The sequence below is a fragment of the Scomber japonicus genome, chromosome 19, assembly GCF_027409825.1.
Source record: "Scomber japonicus isolate fScoJap1 chromosome 19, fScoJap1.pri, whole genome shotgun sequence".
Taxonomy (NCBI): Eukaryota; Metazoa; Chordata; class Actinopteri; order Scombriformes; family Scombridae; genus Scomber; species Scomber japonicus.
Genome location: NC_070596.1, coordinates 32,877,318 through 32,893,489, shown reverse-complemented (window position 1 = coordinate 32,893,489; position 16,172 = coordinate 32,877,318). Strand labels below are relative to the sequence as shown.

Here is a 16,172-nt window from a genome sequence, read left to right as displayed (position 1 = left end):
GAATCGTTTCCCAAACGATGCTTGCATTGTGGTGATTGCAGACTGCAAATATTCTGAATTGATCACCTTGTGAGCTTGTGTGAACTCCCTTAAAGAGGGGAAGTGTGACAGTGTGCCTCTCTGTAAATCTCTGGCTAAAACGGTCAGTTTGCGCTCAAACGCTAACACCTCCTCCAGCATGTGTAGCGCTGTGCCTCCTCTCCGCTGAAGAGTTGTGTTCAGCCTGTTCAGGTTCGCTGTCATGTCCACCATGAAGTGCAGCTTTTCCAGCCACTCTGGCTGTTCCAGCTCAGGAACGGTGAGCCCTTTGCTGCTCATGAAAGTTTTCACCTCTCCCAGACATGCAGCAAAACGTTTCAGCACCTCTCCTCTGGACAGCCACCGGACTCTGTTGTGCAGCAGGAGATCAGAGTATGTGCTGTCCACCTCATCCAGTAACGAACGGAACTGGCGGTGATTTAAAGCTTTTGCCATTATTTTATTGACAATCTGAATGACAACATTCATGACCTCTGTGCATTCTGAAGGAAAGGTTTGCGCGCACAATGCCTCTTGGTGCAGGATGCAGTGAAAAGTGAGCAGCTTTCTATCCAGTGACTTCTGCAGCAAGGCCACAAAGCCCCTGTGCGCTCCTGTCATACTCGGTGCCCCATCAGTAGCCACTGACACCAGGTGGGTTGTTTTTATTTCTTTGGCTCGTAAACAATCAAGCACAGCCTCACAGATGTCCTCCCCCCGTGTCTGGCCTTTTAATGGTATCAGCTCAACCATTTCTTCCTGTGGTCCAGCAGAGTTCACATATCGGCAGAACAGCGCTATTTGTTCAATGTCACTTGTGTCTTTGAACTCATCACAGGCGATTGAGTACGCTGCAGCTGAATTGATGTCTTTAATTTGCTGTTTTGTGATATTTTCTGCCATTTTTATGGTTCTGTCTTTGACAGTCTTCGCAGAGAGAGGCATCTCTCTGATTTTCTGCACAATTTCACTCTTGTTTTTAAAGTCCGCGAATAGGTGTTCTGAAATCTTAAGGAATGATTGTTTCATATAATCTCCATCTGTGAACGGTTTCCCATGCCTGACTATTTCCTGAGCGGCCACAAAACTTGCATATGTAATTGAATTTGCAGACTTCACCCACTTCTTGAAGTGATTTTTCGTCAGATCAGCCTTCCGCATCAGTTCCGAAACAGCTTTCTTTCTCTCTTCTCCCTCTGGATATTTTTCAGCAAAGGCTCTGTGTGTATTGTTGAAATGTCTTGCGACATTTGACCGTTTATTATTAGACAGTTTTTCTCCACAAATTAGGCATACTGGTAGGCCACTCTCATCAGAGGTAAATGCAAATGAATCTGTCCAGGCATCATTGAATGTTCTATTTTCTTCAGATATTTTTCTTTTCTTACATTTCTCCATGGCTTTGCTGGGGTTGAAAGTCGCGACAAATGGACAGCGTTTTGGCGATTCAAATCAACTGTTCAAATCAACTGTTTCAAATCAACTGTTTGATGCCGGGTGACTTTTATTTATTTATTTATTTTTATTTGAACATGTATACAGAATATGGTGTCCAGTATTTCGGATCCCACAATTGTACTTCACAACATGAGGCATCATGCTTGGATTAAGCAGGTGGAGCGAGAGATCATCAGATATATATATGGACGTGCATTCAGGCATTCGCGAGGTCAGCTACATTTTCTCTCCGTGACTGGAACATCTGCAGTAGTGGACCTAACACCGGCTTTCTTGAGTATGACGTTTATTTTGAGCGACGAAAAACAATAAAATATATTTATTCTAATATGTCAAGATCACAATAATCTTCCAATTTAGAACTAAAATATTAAAGAACTAACACAAATAAAATACACTTCAATTAAATACTCAGTTTTTTTTTTAGTAATTTATTTTCCCAAGCCACTCAGAGCCGCAGTATAAGGATGAAAGAGCCGCGGGTTGCCGACCCCTGGTGTAGATGAACCTGCATACAAAAACTGCAATCCGTCCAGGTAATGAAAAACATACCAGAGCGATATGTACTTCATGGTGCTTTATTTTTGGCTTTAACTTTTACAGTTTTTACTTTTCTCTTCTCCTAGCAGGGTACACCGCTCTTACTGCAGGGTCAGAATTAACACACAGCCAATGGCAAGCAGTTTTTACCTTGCATGGGAGTGTGATCTGGTAAAATAGATTATAACAGTTAGAAATAAATAATGCTTTACAAATAAATGCATAATTGCCAAAATGACATTGTATTTCTCTCATGATATTATACAAAAATTAAACGTAAACTGTTGCTTCTGAAATCTAAGAAAAAATGACTCAAATTGCATACAAATATATTCCAAATAATACTAAAATAAAGGAATTAATGTAAATAAATCATTAACTGAATATAAAAGTTTCTAATATTGGACATATCTGTCATTGAAAAGACTCTGCAATGGTTGCACCACATGATATTTGGTCGCACCAAATGATATTTTCAAATTCAATCAAAATTTACAGGCACAGAATTGACCACTTAAACAAAACAAGCTAGCTTGCCACAAAAGGGCCACTATGAAATTTATATTCAAAACATATATTTGTAGAAATAACGTCATATTTATTGTTTTCTTGAGGTCATACCACATGATATCAAAATATGGCAACTACATACCAGCCATTAAAAAGCTTCATTTTTTCCATATTTTAGAAAGGGGTACAAATCTGCTTGTTGCATCCATGGGTCCTTGGCAAACTAGTGTATGATGCAGCATCCTGCCTTTGAATGATTTTCATCATAAAAGTCCCAGAGTGGTTGTTTCTTGATGGTCGCACCACATGATATTTCATAAAATCATCATTGTCAAACAAAGTTTGTTTATATGCCGTGACGGAAAAATAAATACAAATAGTTTGTAATTTTGTACAGTTCTATAAAACACTCTGGAAAACATGCCACAAAGGGCAGAACATAAATTTGAATAGATTTGGAGTAATTTCAAATAAGTTTTCATAACAGCAGTCATGGCCAGACGGTCGCACCACACGATATTTTATCACTTTAAATAACAGAAAAAATATTAATAACTTGTGTTTTTGAAAACTTAAAGTGAATACATATGTAGGAAAGCCATTACATATATATGGTATTTATTTATCCATTTAAACCTTTTTCTAACTGTATAAAATGCAGTCGGACTGCAAATGTAGGCGTCACGTCACTGACCCATATAAGACATTATATATATGATATGATTATATGTATATCACTGTAAAGCTTTCTTTTCATTTATTCTCTCACACAGAGACCAAATACACACGTTCAGTCTGTTCTGTACAGTCATCAGTGCTACAAGTCACCATGGCAGCGTAAGTACAATTAACATATTCAACATCTAATATCGTGATTTAAAGACAATGAACTGCTCCACAGCTGAACCTTTTCATATATATATGTGCCAGTAAAAGGAGGAAGCATTTAAAAATGTAGGTGGGACAATCAAATGGGTGTGTTTAGTGATCCTCCCCCAGAAAATGTAGAACAGAGTACATGTAATTTCCTGTATTCTGGTGCCTTTTATGTGTTTTGACACATTGATCTGACTATACTGTGAGATATCAAAAGGCTAAAAGGCTAGAAATTGATAAATCTAAATGTCACAACTGTGACATTTTTCTACTGTTAGCCATGATGTGTGGGGGTGTACTGGGTGCATGAACATTAGTTCTGTTAAGGAATTTTTCAATCCAGATTAATAAATACTTTTCAAGACATTATGATGATTCTTACAAATATGAAGTCAAATTGTGGATTTCTCTTTTGACTGGACTTTTTGAATTAAAATGTGTTCATACTCTTCTGAAATTTGAAACTGTAGTAGTAGTTGCCAATTTAAATGCCTTTAATGCTGCTGGTGGGTGTTTTTTAAATCAGCTGCTGCTTGATTAAATTTTAGATTTATTGAGTCTTACTGACTGATTTTATGTTTCTACAGGATAAGTAGTATTTCATCCAGATACCAGGACATCATCTCCAAAAGTCTTCAGATCTCTGCAGGATCTCCTGTTGTCTACCAGCTGAGAACAAAGGAAGAGAAGTTTGGGACTCTGACAAGAAAAACTGTTGGAGAGAAAAACCTGAACAAGACAAACAGAACCATCTTACTTGTAGGTGAAACAGGAACAGGAAAATCTACTCTGATCAACGCTCTGGTCAACTACACCATGGGAGTGAAGTTTGAGGACAACATCTGGTTTAAGATCGTAGAAGAAGAGAAGAGAAGTCAGTCAGAGAGTCAGACATCAGATGTGATCGTCTACAAGATCTTTGGTTATGAAGGTAAAACTCTGCCCTACTCTCTGACCATCATCGATACTCCTGGATTCGGAGACACCAGAGGGAACGAACATGATGCCATCATTAGTCAAAGATTATTTGACTTGTTCCGCTCAGACGATGGAGTTCATGAACTTTCTGCAGTGGGTGTGGTGCTGAAGGGGAGTGAGAATCGAGTGAGTGATCGACTGAAGTACATCTTTAATTCAGTGACGTCTCTGTTTGGAAAAGGCATGGAGGAGAACATCGTACCTCTCATCACACACTTTCGTGGACGGACACCTAAAAATGTTCTGAAAGCTCTTGAAGCTGCAAAAATTAAATGTGCCAAAAATGAGAACAATGAAAATGTTCACTTCCTGTTTGATAACTGCCAGACTGAAGACCGAACAGATGACACAGACAAACTTAAATGCGCTGATGAAATAACAATGAAAGGAATGAATCAGTTCAAAGACTTTCTAGATGAAACTGCACCTCAAGAACTGAAAACAACTGTGGAAGTTCTGAATGAGCGCATCAGACTGACAGCCTGCATCCAAAACCTGCAAGAAAGAATCCAGCTGATTGAACTGAAACAGAGACAGATCCAACAGACTGAAGAAGCTCTGAAGAAACATGAAGAAGAGATGAAGAAGAATGAAGAGTTCACTGTAGAAGTTGAAGAGGTCTGCAAAGAGAAAGAGGATATCAAAGGTGGGAGGAGGTGGTTGTTTTTTTATAAAGGAGCTGTCACCTGTAACAAATGTAAAGAGACCTGTCACTATCCATGCACAAAGGCCAGGAAACCTGGACACTGTGAGGTCATGAAAAAAGGTCACTGTATAGTTTGTACAGGGAAGTGTCCTGCATCAGATCATGTGAAAGAGAAGTGGAGATATGTGACCAAGACCAGGAAAGTTAAAAAGATCCTGAATGATCTGAAAGAGAAGTATGGAAAGAATAAAGCAGAAAGTGAGGAGAAATGCCTGATGGAAAATCTGCAAACTGAGATGAAAGAACTAGATTCAGAGAAGATAAAGTTGCTGGATGAAGCCTACCAACATGTTGAACATCTGGAGCAGATCGCCATGAATGTTAATTCACTGTCCACTTATGTCCACTTCAACTTCCTGATTGAGAAGATGAAGGAGAGAGGAGACACAGAGAAGGTGAAGAAGCTGGAGGAGATGAAAAGTCAACAGGATGAAGGGAGTCCAGGCAGGGCTGAGGATCAAGTCAAACATAATTAAGATTAAGAGACAGTAATATGTGCTACTTGATGCCTTAATTTACTTCAAGATTAAAACAGTATCTGTCTGTCTGTCTGTCTCTCTGTCTGTCTGTCCGTCCGTCCATCTATTGATATCTATCTATATCACTAAGCAGGATAGTGAGGCCTGCATGGATGATAAAAATGTCAACTTTATCTGGTGTGATATTACTATTAGGGATGGGCATGATTAATCGATGATCGATAATTGATCTTTAGAAAATGTTATTGATCACATACATTTTTTATCAATGAAACGCTGATTTCAAATAGTTGTGTTGCGTAGTGTGAGTCTTAAAGCAATGCAATGAATTTCACTATGTAGCAACAATGAGACATCTTACCAACGGGGGGCGATATTTGACAGAGACAGCTCAGCCACCTGCCAGCTGCCGTAGATATCAAACGTAAACATGAAGAGGTCAAGGCTAAGTTTGGTGTGGGACCTTTTCAAACTAAAAATGATGGAGTTCATTGTAAACCTGCACCTTGGCCAGGCTACTCAGGATCACAGCCGAGGATCATAGTCCAGGATCATAGCCCAGGATAGCACCACAAAGCCTCTGCATCCCGACCGCTTCGGTCCCGTCAGAGTGTTTCAGCTGCTGGACTAACTGTCACCAGGCTGCGCTCACTGATCCCTGAGCATGCTAACATGCTTATCAACAAGAATCAGTAGGCTGGAGTTACTTTACTTTGTTAGCAGTGGACAGTCACCACTGCAGCCTTTAGGTGAGTCACTCTCGTTGTTTTATGAGGCTCTAGTTAAATAAGCAGAATTGTGAAGTAACACTATCTCTGTCACTCACTCTCCCTCTTTCTCTCTCGGCTCGGCTGGCTGCATTTTGGAGTCCTAACGTTATGTTTTGGCAAAAACTGTCAGTCCAGAGTAATATTCTGTTGTTATTAGATTTGATTGTTTTTTTGGAAGTGTTTATAAAAGAGGCTCAATTGTGTTTCAGAGTGCTCTATTGATTGCCATGTGAAGAGGTTTGGCTCGGAGCTTTGGGCTCAGCTGCTTTTATAAGCGTCTGGTATCATGGCATTTTTAAGATAAAAGATAATGATTAATTGATAATTGATGGTTAATTTTCCCGATGATCGATCAAGAAAATGTATTCAAATGCCCATCCCTAATTACTACTAAACCTCGATACACATTTTAGTGTGATCATAGTGTATCATATAGATAGAATTATTTCATGTACAGTGCAGACACAACGTTTAACAGCAGAGACAAAAAAATCCAGCTGCCTTCATTTACAGTTTTTCTCAGTCGCTTTGGTACATTTCTCGAATCATCCTCAACTTTTGCAAAACAGTAAGTGCATTTCTCAAAACAATTCATACAAATAGCAAAACACCATGGATTACCTGCAAAAGCCAGTCTCTTGCTCAAAATCATCTCTCAAAAGTAAATATGTGTCAATGAACATGTCAGTGCCATCAGAACGACAAGTCCTTGTGTCATTGTGTATGGATAAGACTGTCAGATTGCTTAGTCATGTTGTCAATATAACAGTGTACTGTGGAAGGTTAGGGTTAGGAGGGAGGGATGTTCTGATGTAAACTATTATTGTTTGTACTGTAATTTGTTGACAGACCATGTCATTGCAATACAGAATGGAAAAGACAGCACTGCATAGCACAAAGAAAAAAAGAAAGGTAGAAATGTGAACATAGGACAATCTCTTTAGGGAAAACTGTACATGCAGTGCAGTCTTCCTACACCTCCTGACGTTCCTGTCTGTTGGGCCACAAATTCTCATCCACATCACAACGAATATCTTCTCTTGTGATGCAGGGTGGAAAGAATCCTTTAGAGTGTCTTAATCAACCTCTGCAGGCATCTGCTGTGATGTCATCACACGCTGCATCCATGGCAGCCAGAAGGGTCATCTGTGTATGTGGCTGGCTATCATGTACTTTCTCCATGCTGACAGAAATTCCTCAATGGGGTTAAGGAATGGGGAGTAGGGTGAGAGGAACTCCATCAGCATCCTGTTGTGGGTCACAAACCATTGCCTGATGTTGAAGCGATGGAAACTGACACTGTCCCAAACTATCATGTACTTTAGCAAGTCATCTCCAATCTGACCCCTCTCTGGTTCAGGGATGAGATCCCTGTAGAGAGTGTCTAAAAAGGTGACAAGACGCTCTGTATTGTATGGCCCAATAATGGGAATATGCGTTAGCACACCATTCTAAGAGATAGCAGCACCTATAGTTATGTTCCTGCCCTGTTGGCCTGGCACATCAACTGTAGCTCTGTGGCCGATGATATTTCGACCACGCCTTCTGTGTTTCGTTAGGTTGAAGCCAGCCTCATCCATGCAGATGAAGTTGTGCGGTGGTTCACTTGCTTCCAGTCCCATTATACGCTATATCCAGAAGACGTAAAATGAGTTTTATGAATACATGCATTTTCATTTTGGACAAGATACAGTTACATCAAATGTATACAGCACATATTGCATCTACTTTTCTACAGCGGTAAAAAAATGTGTAAAGGTCACACTTACTGTACTGTATATCACTATACGATGTTGTACTGTTTACTGTGAGGTACAGTTACTGCATGCTCATACATGTTTTACCTGTACATACTGGCAGCTCCTTCACTCTCTCACCATTTCTTTCAAATGGAACAGTGTACAGTTTCTTCATATTCATTTGGTGTCTTTTCAGCACCCTGTCAATGGTTGAGATGCTGACTGTTTGGATGTTTTCAAAGATGTTGTTGTCTTCTATAATGGCACTCTTTATCTCCCTTAGTCTTATGGCATTGTTTTCTACAACCATGGTGCAAACAGCCTCTTCCTGTTCAGGTGTGAAAAGGGGACTTCTGCCACCCCTGTGAAGTTGTCTTGCAGTCCTATGTGGAAAAAATATAGTAATGTTTATGTTCATCCTCGATTAACATCTAGGTCTCATTAAGTGAAAGAGAACAAAAAAGAGAGAGACAGAGCATGAAAGCTAAACTTGATTCATGGTGTTTAGTCTGTGCTTTATTGTGTCTTTGTCCTTTGTTATGTGAAACCAGAGGGCATCTCTTGATGCCCTGATGAATCTGAAACAGATGTGGTGCTTAGGTTAAAGGTGAAAAGTCAGGTCAGGGGTTATCGTTTTCTAAACTGACCAGTTATTTAGAAGGTTTTTGTTTCAGAAAGAAGGAACTATGTAAGGGGGAGCTAAAGCTGAAGAGGAGAGAGAGATCCAGATTGGGACCAAGATTCTCTCAAGATCTCTCTTCTCTTTTGTAATAAAACCTTTAAAATATACAAGTGAGACTTGTCAGCGGTGGTTTCCTTCTTCATCAACACATCAAGAATCTACCTATTATTAAAATACACTTCAATATCAGCTTGTTTGATCAGATTCTCTGCTGTCACCGCCGGAGAAGTCACAACAGCAGTGCATCACTGTTCTGTAGGAGATGAAGCATTTTAAGATGTACTTTACCTTATGATTTCACTATTGAATCACTATTTCTTTGAAAGCCAACCAAAAAGTGATAACACACAAAACGCAAGGAAAACAACAAAAAGACTAATATTAGAAAAAAATATAAGATTGCATCCATCCCTCTCATCCACCACAACATGTGGGAACCTGTTGTTCTATCCATGCTGCACTTTAGTAAATACATTGTTTCTGAATATAATTATTAAAAGCAGATGTTATCTTTCAACTCATGAATTATTGTTAATTATCCGAGGGTAACCTACAAAGAGCCTTGTGGGTTGAAGCAGAGCGGGAATTTCTAACAAAAAACAAATTGAAGACATCAGTTTGATTAAAAAAAGGACTGTCTTCATTTTATTTGTATAGCCCAATATCACAAATCACACAAAGCTGTCTGTATATAGCTGCTGTAAACGTCTGAATTTCAAACAGGCTGAGGCAGCAGCCCCAGTTGTTGGTCTTGTTGTGAAACAAGTTAATACATTCAAACAATTGTTAAGCAACAATGTGAACATTAACAATTTCCTTACAGTTGTCTCTAGTGTGCTTTCTCATCTGATTGGATTTATATTACAGGCAATGTGTCAGGAAAAATGCTGAACTCCATGACAATATATTGATCTGTAGATGAATTGACTACAAAATGTAGTGTTTTTAATATGTATTGCAAAAGAATTGAGGGTTACTGTTGATAGAAATTCTTTTGAATCCTGGATTTTGGTATTTTAACCTTGGAGAGACTAGCAGTAAGATGCAACTGTGAAATTAATTCATCAATAGTCACAGGAGACTCTTCTTTTTGTTTTAAAATATATTGTTAAACGTGTTCTTGGTACCATGGTGTCTTGTTTGCTGTATTTACACATACATTTAAAATTTACTGCTTTTTTTGTATTATCATTATTATTATTATTAGCTTTTGATGTTTTTGACAAGAAAATGTTCTGACTTTAGTTTTTTTATATAACTTGGTTGTTTAGTCTTTTCAGTAAATTCTGTTTACAGCTTAAGATGAGATCTGCAAAACAATAACAAAAACCGAAGCACTTTGCTTCATTTACTTTGGTTAATTTGTTAATGTCTTAATATTGTGATATTCCACATTAAGTCATATCCACAGTCATCTTTAAATGTATGAATTATGTTCATTAAAATAAAATGTTTTAGGGGACTTCCAGTTGACAGTTTAACACTCTTAATAGGTCTACCACGACAACATAACCATAAATACTTAAATATAATCAACAGCATCTTCCGGCATCAGAAATATGTCTAACAGACTGAAGAGAGAGGAACAAAAGAAGGAAGAATCAATGACCGGCACCATTATGGCCACGCTAACAGCTATGCTAGTGGAGCAAAAGACATCGCTCCTGGCAGTAATGCAGTGTTCTCCAAACCCGAAGCAAACTGGACAATATCCAGGCCACCATACTGGGGCACCAATAACGTCTCTCTTCACTGGAAGCATTTGCCAACACGGCCAGCCAAGACATGCGAGCTGTGGAGACAAAGCTAACTGCAGTGGCCAAGGAGAACACCATGCTAAAAGCTAAGCTCATCGACCTGGAAAGCAGAAACAATAATAATTAAAGCTGCAAGCAGCGATGATCGGGCCCAAGCCCCCCCACGCACCGCCCCGTACGCGCATGTCGGTGCATGCTGCAGTCACACGGCAGACACAGCGGGCACGTAGACGTCTTGGCACCCGGGCTCGTAATGAATGTTGTGTGATGGGGCTAAGTCACATTGCATGTGTCCACTAGGTGGCGCTAGAGATCACCCAACAATTACATGTCATGTTGCAGTGTGTGATGTGGAGAACACATCTTGTAAATTTAATGTAAATCGGATAATGTTTGTCATATGAGGCTGACTTCCTGTGCCCAGTAGGTGGCGCTGTGTATATGAAGCAGTATTGATGCATAGATGTGTTCAGGGCGGGACCCTCTACATTTGTGATCAATTTGGTGTAGACGGGACAATGTCTGTAGGCGTTATAAGGACTTCCTGCTTCATGGCGAAGCATCGAAATTGTTTGCACAGCCACGCCCAACAGGAAGAAGTCATAAAAAAGCTTTTGATAACTTTTCAGCTCCAATGTCTCAAGATGACTCTGTGTGAATTTGAAGTGGATGGGATGAAATCTCTAGGACTAGTTTGTTCAAATATGATGCCACAATCGGCATTAAAATCAATACTTTGATTCAAAATGGCTGACTTCCTGTTGGAGTGACGTCATGGGCACCCTAGACTTTTTTGTGCGTGTTTACATGATGAACATGTGTACCAAGTTTCGTTTCTCTACGTCAATCTGTGGCGAGGGGATGGATATTTTTTATTTCTCAAGGGGGCGCTACAGAGCCATTTTGCCACGCCCATTTACAAAAACCATGAAATATCAAATTTTTCGCCAAGGCTGGCTTGCTTTGGTGAATTTGGAAAAGCTCAGACCATGTGGAGTCAAGTTATGAGGGTTTGAAATTTCATGGCGAGGCATCAAATTCGCTGCGTCACCACGGCAACCAGGAATGACGGGCGAAAAAGCTTTTGATAACTTTTCATCTCTAATGTCTCAAGATGACTCTGTGTGAATTTGAAGTGGATGGGATGAAATCCCTAGGACTAATTTGTTCAAATATGAGGCCTGGAAATGAACAAAAAACTCAGCAAAATATAGCATTTTTCCCAAGATGGCCGACTTCCTGTTGGACTTAGGGTATGGGTCCAAATGGCGTTTTTGTGCGCCTGGAGATGATACATAAACCTACCGAGTTTCATTCTTCTATGTCAATCGGGAAGGCTGAGGTTCAATTTTGAAATATTCAAGGGGGCGCCATTGAGCCGTTTAGCCACGCCCATCCCATTGAAGTATATAGGATGTTTAATGAACCCACTCCAGACGTGTGTGTCGAGTTTCGATACCGTGGAGGCATCCTTTGCCCCTGAAAAGTGTAATCGTATTTTCATGGCGTTGAATGTGTTGTCATGGCAACGGTATTTGATGATGGGTCATGAGTTGCAGAATGTAGCATCACCAAGGTCTTATGCCTCAGCTGAGTTAATTTCAGGTGGAAATACTTAAGATTATGGGAATAATTCATGAACAAATGACGCAAGTGACTTCCTGTTGCCAGTAGGTGGCGCTATGACTGTCACTAAATATGAGACTGTACATGTGTTCAGACCGGGACGCTGAACAAGCATATTAAAATTTGGTAAAGCTCAGACCATGTGGAGTCAAGTTATGAGGGTTTGAAATTTCATGGCGAAACATCGAAATTCGCCGCGTCACCACGGCAACCAGGAATGACGGGGGAAAAATCTTTTGATAACTTTTCATCTCCAATGTCTCAAGATGACTCTGTGTGAATTTGAAGTGGCTGGGATGAAAACTGTAGGACTAGTTTGTTCAAATATGATGCCACAATCGGCATTAAAATCAATACTTTGATTCAAAATGGCCGACTTCCTGTTGGAGTGACGTCATGGGCCCCAGTGACTTTTTTGTGCGTCTTGACATGATGAACATGTGTACCAAGTTTCGTTTCTCTATGTCAATCTGGGGCGAGGGGATGGATGTTCTTGATTTTGCAGGTGGCGCTAGAGAGCCTTTTTGGCACGGCCATTTATGCAAACTATAAAACATCAAAATTTTCGCCGGGTCTGGCTTGCTTGCAAACTTTGGTGACTTTTCGGGCACGTTCAGGGGGGCAAAAAGGCCGTCGTTGTGAGAGAAGAAAAATAATCCGGACAAAAACAATAGGGCTTCGCGCTGGTCAGCGCTCGGGCCCTAATTATAAGGATTGTCTGTAGAGGCCAATAACATAATAAATGTGCCTGTTTCTTAATGAATAGAAGTCCTAAACCAGTATTATGTTATTTGCCTTTACAAATCCTTTACAAATGTAATAACTGGAGCCAGTTATTTAAAAAAAATATTGACTGTGTCTTTTATACCGTTTTTTACGATATTCAACATATTTTGGGGGGGGGGGGGTGGGGTTAAAACAGCGTTTAATGTCTAACAAAAACATGAACAAAGTTTGGAGGATGTTGCTTTTTGTATCAAATGAAATATAAGATTGAATCCTGAACTTTAACATGAGACACAAACAGCTTCAATGACAGTTTGTAGATTTGTGAGAAGGCAACTCAATGTGCTTTACATAAAACAGAAAAACATGTAATAATAATCTAATAATAAAAACAAAGTACAGAAAAATAGAAAGAGAGAATTAAAATGCTAGAATAGAGCATTAAATATAAGATTGCAGCATAAAATAATGATTAGCTTTAAAATCATTAAAACAGGGGTCACCAACCTTTTTGAAACTGGGAGCTACTTCAAGGGCACTGAGTAATGCAAAGGGCTACCACTTTGATAATACACTTCTGAAATAACAAAGTTACACAGTGTACCTTTAATTCTATATTTTTATTAATGATATTCTATGTGAAGACACTGAACATTAATGATCCATCACAATAATTATTCAGAATGATTAAACAAGGTAGGAAACAGATACATTTCAATATGCAATATTGATTCATTTTCAAATGATCACTTCCACAACATTTTGCAGGAAATCTTTTTCAATTTTTACTAGCCACTAACTAACAGTTTTTATCAAATCATAAACTCTGAACCATGTTTGTACAAATTATCAATTATGTAAGATTTAACAAAAATCAACTCCTTTTAAAATAAATCTTATCACATTTGTACTAATAGGGGTCACCAACCCTGCTCCTGGAGAGCTCCTGTCCTGCATGTTTTAGGTTTCTCCCCACTCTAACACACCTGATTCTCATAATTAACTCGATTTAAAGCTTGTGACAAGCTTCAGCTGCTTGATGACGAGCCAATAATGAGAATCAGGTGTGTTAGAGTGGGGAGAAACCTAAAACATTTCAGGACAGGAGCTCTCCAGGAGCAGGGTTGGTGACCCCTGAGTGAAGACACTGAACATTAATGTTAGTGGGAAGCCTGGCATTGCATGCTCTTCACCAGTGTACTGTAAATCTGGGATGTAAGTTGACACTGCAACCCTGAGTGACTCTTGCAGATGTGCATCAGTGAGGCGGGTTCTGTGTTTGTTCTTAATGAAGTTCATGTCAGAAAAGGCTGATTCACACAGATAGGTTGAACCAAACAGGCTGGCAACCTTCATGGCTGCTGTGCATACACCACTGTACTTTTCAGTGTCTGCAAGGCACCAAAAGTTTGATGCGGCCTGGTTGGCTTTGAGGTGGAGGTCATTTTGCAATGTTACAATTTCAATCTCCACCTGTCCAACATCCAAGTTGAACGTTGCACTTAGTTTCTCAGCAATGCATGTTGTATCCACTTGCATGAAAGGATTGGAAATGAATGACACACATGGCTCAAGCTGATCAAAGTCACAAAACCTGTTCTCAAACTCTTGCCCAAGTCTGTTTATGACTTGAGAGTACTTTTCTGCAGCTTTGTCAAAAGTCTCAGATGCAGAAGCATTGTCTTTCAGCACTGGCTGCACAGAGGGAAAGTACAGCACCTTTTTCCTCTGTAAATGCATGGAGACAGAACTTATCATGTCAGCAACAGTCTTACCTTTGCCCTGCAGCTCACAGTTCAAAAGGTTTAGTTTCCCAGTGATGTCGGTTAAAAATGCAAGGTCAAGTATCCACTCAGTGTCCTCCAGCAGAGAGGTGTCTTTACCTTTGGACTGCATGAACTCTCTGATTTCACCCAAAAGCGACAAAAAACGTTGCAAAATCCGTCCCCTGCTCAGCCATCGGATTTCTGTGTGCAGTAACAGGTCACCATATTCAGCTGACAGCTCCTCCAATAGCACCTTGAATGTCCGGTGCTGTTTCGCTTTGGAGCGGATGCCGTTTATGATCTTCACGACGGGAGTCATCACATGCTCAAAGCCGGTCACTTTTGCACATAACGCCTGCTGGTGAATGATGCAGTGGTAATGCAGAAATGGTGGGAAGTCTGTGTCACCTTTACAGTGTGCGATGAATCCTGCATGCCGGCCGGTCATAGCAGGAGCTCCGTCTGTAGTCACCGATACCAGCTTTTGCAGTGGTACTTTTTTCTCCGCAAAAAAACTCTTTACCGCATTATAAATGTCAACTCCCTTCGTAGTTGTCTTCAGGGGCAGTAGTGTCAGGAGTTCTTCTTTAGTGGAGAAATCATCAAATACCATCCGAATAAAGATCATTAGCTGTGCAGTACTGCTGTTGTCCACAGACTCGTCGCACTGGATGCTAAACCAGCTGCACCTTGCCAGATCCCGGTCCAGCTGCTCTGTCAAGTTCCCAGACATAGCAGACACTCTTCTAGCCATCGTGCTCTCCCCCAGCTGGACATCGGAGAGACTGGAGAGGATATCAGTTCCATTCTTCTCATCTTTAAGCACAGTGTTCGCAATAATCATCATTGCTTCTTTGAGAACCTCCCCATCTGAGAACGCCTTCTTCTTCTTTATCAAAAAATGTGTAGCTCTAAATGAGGCTTTGGTTGCTTTTTGAGAGTTTTTCACCGGCATCGTAAAAAAAGACTGCTGTTTGCCCAAAGCTGCCTTTAACTCGCGGGCTTTTTCCGTCCGTAGTGCGCTGCCTGGTGGGTAGTTAGCATGGTAGCTTTTGTGACATGTACTGAAGTGTCTCTCCACGTTGTGCCGCTTAGTCGTCGCCACAGTCGCACCGCAAATGAGACACACACATTTTTCGTTCACGTTAGTAAAAAAGAACTCTTCCTCCCATTCACTGTTAAAATGACAAGTTTTCTTCCTTTTTTTCTGCCATGTTTTTGTGGGTAGAAAACCGTTCGTCTCCTCATCTCAGCGCTCACGAGCTCATCTCAGCAAAGCTGGTTAGTCAGAAACGTGAAATTAGCGACACCAGGGACCATAGTTAAATGTATTCCTGGGGCCAGAGCGGGCGACATTGAGTCATACTTAAAACTGCTGGATAAGGATAAATGTAGATACAGTAAGATTATTATACATGTTGGTGGAAATGACACCCGACTACGGCAGTCGGAGGTCACAAAAGTTAATGTTGCATCGGTATGTACATTCGCCAAAACAATGTCGGACTCCGTAGTTTTCTCTGGGCCCCTGCCTAATTTGA

The 16,172-nt window shown here is 40.3% G+C and overlaps 1 protein-coding gene across 1 annotated transcript; it reads left to right on the top strand.

Moving 5' to 3' along the window:
• The first annotated feature begins 3,355 nt into the window (after nucleotides 1–3,355).
• Nucleotides 3,356–6,609, top strand: LOC128379976 (septin-1-like). Its single transcript, XM_053339614.1, has 3 exons — nucleotides 3,356–3,363; nucleotides 3,990–5,026; nucleotides 6,545–6,609. Exons 1-3 carry the CDS (start codon nucleotides 3,356–3,358, stop codon nucleotides 6,607–6,609), a joined length of 1,110 nt encoding a protein of 369 aa, XP_053195589.1.
• The last annotated feature ends 9,563 nt before the right edge of the window (nucleotides 6,610–16,172 follow it).

Excerpts from the sequence above, each read along its gene's own strand:
- LOC128379976 (XM_053339614.1), top strand. Across the intron at positions 5,027-6,544 it reads AGAGAAAGAGGATATCAAAG|AGTGCTCTATTGATTGCCAT; the intron begins GTGGGAGGAGGT and ends ATTGTGTTTCAG.